Source organism: Crocuta crocuta, unplaced genomic scaffold (genome assembly GCF_008692635.1).
Source record: "Crocuta crocuta isolate KB4526 unplaced genomic scaffold, BGI_CrCroc_1.0 scaffold528, whole genome shotgun sequence".
In the NCBI taxonomy this organism is placed as follows: Eukaryota; Metazoa; Chordata; class Mammalia; order Carnivora; family Hyaenidae; genus Crocuta; species Crocuta crocuta.
The window spans coordinates 2,359,794-2,370,660 of record NW_027530010.1 but is presented as its reverse complement, the minus strand read 5'-3'; the positions used below and the strand labels follow the sequence as shown (position 1 = coordinate 2,370,660).

Sequence of the window (10,867 nt, the reverse complement as noted above, 5' to 3'; positions counted from 1 at the left end):
CATCAATCAGCCTACAGCCCTGGGTCAGACCTCCATTAGCACTAACCAGCCTGGACAAGAGGCAGACACCGTCGGGCTAGGCCTAGGGGTGATAAGGCCCAGATTGAATCACCGTGTGGGGGGGGCTGGGCGCCCAAGGACAGGAGGCGGCCACGACACCGGCCCTGAGGAGCCATGGGGAGTGTGGGTTATCGTGGGAGCCAAGCAGGTGATTGGAAGTGATGGGGCGGGAAGGGGGGCGCTGCTCCTCCAGGGCTCCACGTGATGAAGATGGGGGCAGGGCCCAGGTCCTGAGGGGAACCTCAGCCAGCCCCGAAGCCTCCAGAAGCCCGGGGCCACTCAGTAAAGCCAGTGCTGTTGCAAGGGGCAGAGGGGAAGGGAGACCCCACCTCCTCGGGCAGAATGGGACAGGGAGACGCCTGTGTCCTTCGGAAACAGACACCTTGTCCAGCCCTGGCCTCCAGGTGCTGATGGCCGAGCACTTAGAGCCGGGAAGAGCGACGGAGGGGAAGGAACGCGGGGTCTCGCCTCCCTCAGCATCCCTGTGTCCGTTCCTGCCCTGTCCCTCCCACGTGCGCACGCACATGCACGCGGACACATGCGCGTGCGCACACTCAAGCTCACACTCCCTGTCTCTCACGCACTGGTCCTACTGTGTGCCTGCTCGCTCTGCGCACACCAGTAGACGGCACACCCGCCCGAGGGATGCTTTCACCCGGTCCCCGTCCCCGTGGCGTCTGACTTCCCTCCCTGGGGGGGGGACAGGCGATTCAGGCCTGAAGCTCTGGGAAGCCTGCCCTGAGGCGGCCTCTGCACCAGGTGAACACAAGGGTCCCAAGGCCGGAGACTCCGCCACAGCTGGAGGTGACAGCTGCGCGGAGTAGGGCCACGGCTGAGGGCAGCTACGGAGGGAGGCTCATCCGCTACCTGGGTCCCTGCACCCCTCCCGGAGTGACGTCATCCCAAGAACTGGCAAGAGACACACGGTCAAGGGGTAATAAATATAATCGCTATGACAGAACCTGCCCGGAGAAGCAGGGACGTCCTGCGCTCCCGGAGCCCACCTGTCCCCTCCGCATGCTGGGGGTGAGTTAGATGCTGAGATCACCGAGGGGCTGCTGGGAGTTCCGGGGGTGCCGGCGGGCAGGCCCAGGGCTCCGGCTGCCGCTCCCGGGGGGCCCCTAGCCCAGGACGTCCAGGTAGACGGGAGGCGCCCGGGCCAGGGCCTGCAGCCGGGCGTGCACCTCCTTGATGCTGTGGCGTTGCTGGGGCTCCCGCTGCCAGCAGCCCCGCATGATGGCGTAGACCTCCGGTGGGCAGGCCCGGGGCCGCTCCAGCTCGCGCCCCTGCGTGATGCACTCGATCGCCTGGGGCCACCCGAGGGAGAGAGAAGAGGGTGCGGGGTGCTGGAGCTCCGTCCCCCGAGGCCCTGGGGGCAGCGCGCACACAGCTCTGGGCCTCGGGGTTGCTGATGCGACACAATGCGGGAGCCCCACACGGTTCCTCTCCACTCGGACACCCAGCGGGGGAAGGAGTCGCTAGGTAGACTCTGTGGGTCGGAGCTTCCAGAGGGGCCGGAATCAGACCCTCAGAAGACCTGCCTGGTGATTTGAGGGAGGGGAGGGGCCCGGGCTTTTGCCAAACCCGTCAGCCCAGTGCTGAGGGCTGAATGGAGAGAGGGCACATCCCCGCCTCTCAGCTCCAGAGGCCAAAAAGGAAACAGAGCCGGATTGCGGGTCAAGAGCCTTGAAAAGGGCTGGCTTTCAGTTTAAGGTGCGAGCAGCCCCACTCCCTTTTCTTTCTGTGGACGCCATTCTGTGGGGACCTAGCTGCTCTGAAAATGTGAAACTGCAGCAGGGGAGATCAAAGTTAGACTCCAGAGCAGCGAAGGGACCCAGGGAACGAGAGATGGGGGAGGGGAGGTGCGGAAGGGGCCCGGAGCCTCGTCGCCCCTTCTTCCCTCCCTCCCCATTAGAGGACTTGGGTTATGGGCTGCACTAATTCCATTCCTTCTCTCAGTGCTTGAGAAAATTAAAATCTATAACCCTCTCCCCCACCCCACCAGCCTCCAGGGAGCAGACTGCATTAGGAGGAGAAATGGAAGCTGACAGCTGCGAGCCAAGGAGGGGGAGGGGGCTGCTCTGGGAGACAGAACACCTGGGGCCCGCGCCCAGCGGCCAGGGCAGAGGGAGCGGGGCCTGTCCTTCCTGCAGTCTGACCTCCGGCCTTCCTGCTGCAGCTCAGGCCCTCGGGCGCTGTGCTCCTCCTCCCGGACCTCTCCCTTCCACCCTGATAATGCCTGCGAGGTCTGTAAAGTGCAGCTACGGATGGGGGTCTGGGCTCCATCTGTAAAGTGCTTTGGGGGCTCCCCCAGGAGCCAGCTGGGCCTGGGCTGGGGCGGTGAGTGGGAAGAATGTGGGGGGGAGGGGGCCCAGAGTTGCAGGACGCTGGATGGGGGCNAGAGGGGCTTGTCAGGGCAGGGGGGCGGCGGGCAGAGCTGACCTCGGGGTTGGAGAGCTGGTACCAGGGCTGCTTGCCGTAGGTGAAGATCTCCCAGAGCACCACGCCGAAGCTCCACACGTCGCTCTCGGTGGTGAACTTGCGGTAGAGGATGCTCTCGGGCGGCATCCAGCGGATGGGCAGCATGGTGCGGCCCCCGACCTGCGGGCGGCGCTGGGTCACTGGCGGGCAGCCCCCCCACTTCCACCCTGTTCCCGCCCATGGAGGTGGCCCCGGGCCGCACTAGGAGGGAAGCACTGAAGAGGTCTCTTCCCTCTGTCGGGAAAGCAGAGAGCCGAGGAGGGAAGCGGGGGGTTCGAGTCCCGAGCCGGACAGCCTGGGCGCCCACACCAGCCTCCTGGGCCCGGGTGGGGCCCAGGGGTTCCCGTGCACGTGCGGCCCCGGGCGGGGGCCAAAGACCCTTACGCGGTAATAGTCGGTGCTGTAGATGTCCCTGCTCATGCCGAAGTCACCGATCTTGACCACTAGTCCCTGACCCACCAGACAGTTGCGCGTGGCCAGGTCCCGATGCACGAAGTGCAGACCCGCCAGGTACACCATCCCGGCAGCCACCTGGCTAGCCACGGCCAGCAGCTGCGCCAGGCCCAGGGGGCCCGGGGCCACGTCCTCCCTGCCAGCCAGCAGCTTGGCGTCGGGCCCGTGGGACCTGCCAGAGAGCGAGGGAGAGGGGCCGGGCTGGGGGGACAGAGCCCCCAGGAGGCGGCCGGGGAGCCTGGGCGGCCGGGGTGGACCCGGGAGGATGGAGGAAGGAGGGAACGCAGAGGCGGGTGTCTGGAGGGGCCGGGATGGGGGCCCATCTCCAGAGCCTCCACCGCTGCCCACACTTTCTGCGCCCTTGCCCCACCCCCAGGCGGCCCCCTTGAACTCCGAGCCCAGCATCCACCTGCCCGCGGGCACCTCCCACTCAGTCCTGTAGATGCTTAGCATCTTCTGCCAAGTCCGCCCCTGCCTCCGTGAGAGGCCCCTCCCTCCCCAGGCTCCGAGCCTGAAACCTGGGGGCCCCTGCCTCTCTCACTGCTGCCTCAATATCCAGCCTCCTGCGGGGTCCTCCTTCCTTCCTGAGGTTTCCCCAATGCCCCCCACTTCCCACACAGCCAGCCACCGCTCCAGATCAGTCCCTGACCACTCAGCTCCACCGCCCAGAGACCCCTTGTGACCCCCCCCGCCGGAGCCGATGGCTTGTCACCACTGCCCCTCCCTCTGGCCACCTTTCTCCTCGTCCATCTATTTCTTCCTTTCTTCCAAAGCTTGTTAAACACCAGCGTGCCAAGCACCAGAGCGAAGGTGGAGAGACAAATAGGTCGCCGTGGTGCGGTGTGAGGGGCACTTGGTGAGCACTCAGGCCGGGGATGGAAGAAGTCAGGGAAGACTTTTTGGAGGAAGAGACATTTAAAGTGAGACCCAGACCTTGAGGAAAAGAAGTGACTAAGCCATTCAAAAGGGTCAAAGACAGACGTGGCTGGGAGGGAGACCCAACGTGCCAGGCAGAGGGAACTGTAAGTGCAAAGGCCCTGAGGTGAGAAGGAACAGATGGCCCTCCGAGGGAATGTCTTCCAGACTCATCTAGAAGCGTTCATGGTTCCCTCCTTTGGTTTTCTGTGTTCCATCCAGCAACGGGAGCTGCTTTTCCCACACGGGGCCGCCGAAGGCAGCAGGTCCCTAGCCTGCATGGCCGGCCCTCAGCACTGAGCCCACCCGGGGGGCGGCGAGCAAGGGGAAGGCTTCCTGTTGACTCCAGTTCCGCTGAGCCCATCCATCCCCACACTCAATGTCGGGTCCTCCTTCCTGCTCCCCACCCTCCATGGAATAAGCTTAGACCCTGAGGGCTCTCCCAGCTGAATTCGGGACACCGACTCTGAATGACCCCTCCCTTCCAAGGGGGTGTCTGAAGACCAAATCACAGCCATTAATTGAACAGCCACAAAATGCTTTCTTATCCACAAGCACAGTCCCCGCCTTGTCCTGCTTGCTGAAGGGGAAACTGAGGTCAGAGAGGAAAGCTACCGGGTCAGAGCTGATCCAGCCCTGGCCCTCCCTCTTCCTGCCTCACACCTGGCACTGCCCCATCCAGCGGAAGGGGGGGACTCTCATCCAAGAAGGACTCAGCAAAGGGAACAGGTGACCATCACAGTCAGGGGTTAAGAACAGGGCTCTACTGTGGGAGCCCGAAAGTGACCACGAGAAAGAGTGGTTAGGGAAGCGGGGATGTGCCTGCAAATCGGACTCTCTGCTTGGGCAGATCATGCCGGCAAACAGGATGTTCTGCCAAGAGGCCTGAACACAATACCCAAGGTTAATGATCTGCTCGAAAACGAGGGAACATGCCCTCCTTAGAAATAAGGAAGAGGCTGGAGTTGCGGGCAGGCCTCTTAGTAAACATGTTGTGGTCGCTTCCTCCCTTTGCTCCCCCCCCCCCCCCCCCCACCCCGTCCTTGGCCTGTGTTTGGCTACTTGCCCTTATTTGGTAAAAGGATACATCTTGTAGATTTCAGTATGTATCCAGCTACCGGGGTATAAAAATAAACCTCAAGGGGGCTTGCGTAGAATTTTTCCTCCGGCCGGAGTCGTGTCTGTGTCTGTCTTTTGTGTGTCTTGTCTTTTGTCTTTCATCGTCCACAACACTCTATCTGGAGTCATACTCCCCCCTGGGCCATTGACTACCTGCACGCCCTGGGGCAAGTCACTTAAGCCTCATCTGTGAAATGGGCACCTTTCTTGAAGTTATTAAAATTATTGGCACAGGGGCGCTTGGGTGGCTCAGTTGGTTAAGCGTCCAACTTCGGCTCCGGTCATGATCTCACGGTTCGTGGGTTCGAGCCCCGCGTCGGGCTCTGTGCTGACAGCTAGCTCAGAGCCTGGAGCCTGTTTTGGATTCTGTGTCTCCCTCTCTCTGACCCTCCCCTGCTCACGCTGTCTCTCTTTCTCTCTCTCAGAAATAAATAAAACATTAAAAAAAATTTTTTTTAAATTACGAGCACAAATCCGTAAACGTGTTAAGAGTCAAAGCAAGAGCAATGAATTTTTCGTAACTTTCTTCAAGTGTAAATTGCCACATTCTCCTGGAGACTATGAAGCGTAAGAATCTATTTATGTTATGATACAGATGTGCACAAGCACACGCAGCCACAGCAACTGGACTTGCTGAGCACAGAACAGGGAGCCTGGAGCTCAGCCAGCGCCTGACACACGCGTTTGTTACTGTTGCTGTAACTGTCTAAACCCCACCTCCTGTGGGCCCCATTTCTACCGTGCCACGCCACTCGGCCCTGCGCCCCTCCCCCATTCACCCCTACCCACTGGCAAATGCATAGCACTTTCTGCAAAGCCACCTCTCCCCAGGTACAGCTCCACCTTCCTGACTGCCACCACCCTCTCCTCTGCACACGCTACGCCCCCATGCGCACATCTGCCCTAGAGCTGCCTGGGGACAGGAGCCGTGCCTTCCCTCTACTTCCTGGCCTCTCCCCCTGGTTCAGGGCTGTGCTCGTTGGGAGGGGGCTCCAGCACGGGGTGGGGGCGGGGCGCGCTCGTACCGGAGGAAGCGGTTGAGGTCACCGTGGCGCATGTACTCAAAGACCATGAGCAGTGGGCGGCCCTCGGTGCAGACCCCGAAGAAGCGCACGATGTGCTGGTGCTGGAGCATGGTGAGCAGCTGGGCCTCCCGCTGGAAGTCCTGCCTGGCGCTCTCGGACACCTCCTTCAGCGCCTGGACCGCAGGGCGGGGCGGGACTGAGCACAGCCCGGCCCCTCCCGCACCCACCCGCCCAGCGCCTGAGTCCGCTGGCAATGATGGTGCTCGGGGAGGTGGGGCCCTGGCCCAAGGTTCTTCTCGGATAGGGTCTCACCTTGACCGCCACTAGCATCTTGTCCTGCTCGGGCAGCAGATTGTGGCACTCGGCCAGGAAGACCTTCCCAAAGGCGCCTTCGCCCAGCTCCCACTTGAGCACGATGTCCCTGCGCTTGATGTGATGAACACCTGCAGAGAGGACCGTGGAGTGAGCCCGGGAGCCTCAGCCCCCGGGAGGAGGGGTGGGACCCCACAGGATCAGCGAGCAGGCCCGCGTGAGGGGCAGGGGTACCAGCCAAGGGGGTGGGGGCGGATGGGAGGGAAGGCTCTCTGGGGCCCGGGGTGGGCAGAGGGGGGATACAGGGGCTTCCACACACACGTGCACACGCCCCCCAGGCTCACCCCCACCCGGACCCAGACAGCCCCTCACAGGTATCACTGAAGTACTGTGGGTTCTCGATGATGTGGCCTCGGAGCCCAGAGCCTTTGCCCTCGGTGGGGGACAAGGAGCTGCCACCTAACGTCATGAAGTGCAGGGACATGGCCAGTCCGTCCTCTGGGGCCAGCACAGCTGCGCCTGGGGAGGAGACACAGCCGTGGGGAGGGGTCCCAGCCCAGCTGTGCGCCCTGGCCCTCGGCGGGTGCGCGGTACCCGGCAACCCCACCTCACGACTTGAAGGGGAGGAACGGAGGGCCGAGGGAGCAAGTCGGCCGGCAGGGGAAGGGGAGGCACTGTGGCCTCTCTCGGTCTGGCTCCTGTCCAACCCCAGGCCCCGTGGGCCACCAGAGAACTCCCCCGCCACCCCCCTGCAGAGCTCAGACCTCCCAGACCCACTTAGTGTTTGACTACAGTCCAGCCACCAATTAGCAGCTGCTGCCTCTGCCCCAGCCCTGACACACTCACTCACACTCACGAGCCCCGCAGCCAGACGCCCAAACACCCCCACACACCCCCGACCACTCCACCTGCACGCGGGCCCCCGACACAGAGGACAGAGTCAGGAGGAGCCAGCAGGGCAGACTGACAGGCAGACTGACGGACAGCCCCGCTCCGGCGCCCCCACTCACGGTTGATCCCAAACTTGTTCCTCTGTCCACATTTGTTGAGCACAAGGAAGAAGGCGGAGAGGAGGAGGCAGGCAAAGACGGCCAGGCCCACAGCCACAGAGACCTGGGGGAGGGGACAGACCCACGGCCACAGAGACCTGGGGGAGGGGACAGACCCACGGCCACAGAGACCTGGGGGAGGACAGGCCCACGGCCACAGAGATCTCGGGGGGGGGAACAGGCCCACGGCCACAGAGACCTGGGGGAGGGGACAGACCCACGGCCACAGAGACCTGGGGGAGGACAGGCCCACGGCCACAGAGACCTGGGGGGGACAGGCCCACGGCCACAGAGATCTCGGGGGGGGAACAGGCCCACGGCCACAGAGACCTGGGGGAACAGGCCCACGGCCACAGAGATCTCGGGGGGGGAGCAGGCCCACGGCCACAGAGACCTGGGGGAGGGGACAGACCCACGGCCACAGAGACCTGGGGGAGGGGGCAGGCCCGCGGCCACAGAGACCTGGGAAGGGACAGACCCATGGCCACAGAGACCTGGGGGGGGACAGGCCCACGGCCACAGAGATCTCGGGGGGGACAGGCCCATGGCCACAGAGACCTGGGGGGGACAGGCCCACGGCCACAGAGATCTCAGAGGAGGGAGCAGGCCCACGGCCACAGAGACCTGGGGGAGGGGACAGACCCAGAACTTCTCCTACAGCCTCACAGCTCCCCCAAAGCACACAGCTTCTCTGGACTGTGTGGGGCCCGGAGCCAGGCCCCCTGACCTGCCCCCTCCAGTGCCCCAGGCCGTGGCTGTGAGGGGGGCTGATGGGGCTCAGGCCACACAGCAGTGGTCCCCACGCTGTGACCAGAAAGGACAGGCAGACAAGCGCCTGCCCGGACTCGGGATCCCAAGCTTGTGGCCCCACACTCACCCCAAAAGGGGTTTCGTCCGTTTTCTCCACTGGATCTCCCGATGTGCTGTTCGAGTCTACGGGGACACAGGGACGAAGCGCAGACCTTGGCACACTCGGTGCCTTCCGCAGCATCGCCTCCCCGCCCCCGCTGACCCCTGGGGGATCCGGTCAGCTGTCCCCTCTTTCCCAGCCTCAGCTTCAGACCAGACGGAACCTGCCCTCCAGCCTGAGCTACTCACCCACTGGCGAGAAGGAGACTGCCGTGGGGAGAGGAGGAGAGAAAGCCGTCAGATGCAGGGCGGAGGGCGGAGAGTGCCCCCGACCCCGTCCCCTGGACTCATCCCGTCCCGGGCAGGGTGGGGCTGGGAGGTGACGCTGCTGGACCTTGCCAAGAACAGGCACATGGCCCTTTTCCAGCCAGGCCACAGATGCCCTGGGGCAGCGCCCTCTCTTCCTCCAGCCCAAGGGAGTGAGTGGCCTGGTCCACGAGTTCGGGGCTCCTGAGGCGGGGGGGGGCGGGGCCAGACACCAGAACTCCAGACCCCTTTCTGCCCAGGACCGGGGTCAGGATCCCCGAGGCAGGCGGGCCAGGCCCTTCCTGGACACCCGGATGTGCACCCAGGGGGCGCCCAGGGCGCGGGGACGGGTTACAGGCCAGCCCTCGCACCGGGGATGGGGTCCTCGGGGTTGAACTCGAAGGGGTTGTCCATGAAGGCCGCCATGACAGAGGCGGCGGCCCGGCCGGAGGGGTTGGCAGCCAGCAGTGTGTAGTTGCCGTTGTTGACGTGGGTGGGCTGGTTGAGGCGCAGGCAGCCGTGGCGCACGGTCTCGTTGGCCGCAGGCTCCAGGAACTCGGTGAAGATGAAGCTGGTCTCGTTGAGCGCGGAGCCGTTGAAGAGCCAGCGCAGAGACGGCGCCGGCTGCCCGTCCACCGAGAAGGGGATGCACCAGTGATGCAGCTCGATGGCAGGGTGCAGCTGCACGCTGGCAGGGACTGTGGGTGCAGAGAGGGGCGCTCAGGTCAGGGCGCAAAGCAGGGGTGGGGGCGCAGCCCTGGGGGAGCGGCGGCCGCCCCAACAAATTCCCCAGGAGGCACATTTTGGAGAAAGATGACAGTAACTCTTAAACAAACCCGGCAGCAGGTGTATAAAATTCAGAGGCTTAAAGCATTTAAGTGGTGGCCGTGCGTAGGCGACAGCCCGGAAGAAGGGGGTGCCCGGCTGTGGAAACTAAGCTCGCCTCGTCCTGGATAAGAGAGCCAGGAAAATTAAGTGCAATCAGGCTTAAGCAGATCGGGAGAAGGGCCTGCACATCAAACAAGCAAAACAGTATCTAGCTAAAAAGCTTTTTGAAAACAGATATGGGTTTGAAATAGACTCAACCTAAAAAAAGCAAAAGCCTCTTCATAACAGACGTGTGGGCAGCGGGATCCCCCTCAGCAGGGAAGGGAGGGGCAAAGCCACGCCCACTGACACTGGCGAATCTACTGCACACGTGGTGCTGAGCAGAAGACACAGGACACAGTCTTACCTGCAGTGTGAGTCTATGTGTGTGAGGTGCAGGGACAGGCATGCATACGTGCGTCAAAATGTTTTTAAAAGCAAGGAGATGAGGAACACAAAAGTCAAAATGGGGCGGAGCGAAAGGATGGAGAGAGGGAGTGTTTTCTGAAGAGCTGAAGGTTAACTGTTTAAAGTGTCTGGGTTCAGGGCACCCGGGGGGCTCAGCCGGTTAAGCATCCGACTCTTGGTTTCGGCTCAGGTCACCATCTCACGGTTTGCCGGCTCGAGCCCCGGCTTCGGGCTCTGCGCGGACAGTGCAGACCCTGCCTGGGATTCTCTCCTTCTCCCTCTCTCTGCCCCTCCGCTGCTCGCCCTCTCTCTCTCTGTTTCTCTCTCAAGAACAAATAAAAACTTTAAAAAAAATTTTTTTTAGTATTTTTATTTATTTCTAGGAGAGAGAGAGAGAGAGACAGCATGAGCAGGGGAGGGTCAGAGAGAGAGGGAGACACAGACTCTGAAGCAGGCTCCAGGCTCTGAGCTGGCAGTCAGCACAGAGCCCGACGCGGGGCTCGAACCCACGAACCGCGAGCTCATGACCTAAGCGAAAGTCGGACGCCTAACCGACTAAGCCACCCAGGCGCCCCAAAAACTTAAAAAATTTTTAAATAAAAAAATAAAATCTCTAGGTTTTATGCTCAAATCTATACTATAATCCACAATATATAACGCACAGGATTTAAAGTAATTTGCTGGCGGACCTCGGGAAATTAGGCAGCGAGCCTACAGAAGAACTCGGGAGGGGAATTTGCGCAACAAGAGCGCTACAAAGGGTCAGGCGGTGCAGTGACCCAGCAGAGAGCGGTGAGAACAGCCAGGCAGCAGGCTCTGAGGGCCTCAGGTAGCAGGGCTTGGGCAGGGGGCCAAAAAGAAATCCATCTCCATCCCTCTGGCCTTGACCTCCCCCCCAGGATCAGGTTTTCATGGGAATCTGGAAACAGCTGGGCAGGAGCAGCTGTGGAGACCCGTATCCCAGCCCTTCCTCCAGGCTCCGCCCTCCCAGCCTCTTCTCAGGGAAGAAGGGGACCTGGGGGC

The 10,867-nt window shown here is 62.3% G+C and overlaps 1 protein-coding gene across 1 annotated transcript in view; it reads right to left on the bottom strand.

The window, feature by feature from the left end:
* Positions 1-987: 987 nt before the first annotated feature.
* The window catches only part of NTRK1 (neurotrophic receptor tyrosine kinase 1), a 19,818-nt gene continuing 9,938 nt past the window's right edge, over positions 988-10,867 (bottom strand). Inside the window, exons 8-17 of the mRNA XM_077764079.1 lie at positions 8,941-9,267; positions 8,513-8,530; positions 8,292-8,347; positions 7,376-7,478; positions 6,738-6,884; positions 6,366-6,496; positions 6,054-6,226; positions 2,926-3,166; positions 2,503-2,661; positions 988-1,367 (exon numbers count right to left, since the gene is read on the bottom strand). Of these exons, the coding sequence (XP_077620205.1) occupies positions 1,182-1,367; positions 2,503-2,661; positions 2,926-3,166; positions 6,054-6,226; positions 6,366-6,496; positions 6,738-6,884; positions 7,376-7,478; positions 8,292-8,347; positions 8,513-8,530; positions 8,941-9,267 (1,541 nt within the window). The 3' untranslated portion in view covers positions 988-1,181. The remainder of the gene's footprint in view (positions 1,368-2,502; positions 2,662-2,925; positions 3,167-6,053; positions 6,227-6,365; positions 6,497-6,737; positions 6,885-7,375; positions 7,479-8,291; positions 8,348-8,512; positions 8,531-8,940; positions 9,268-10,867) is intronic.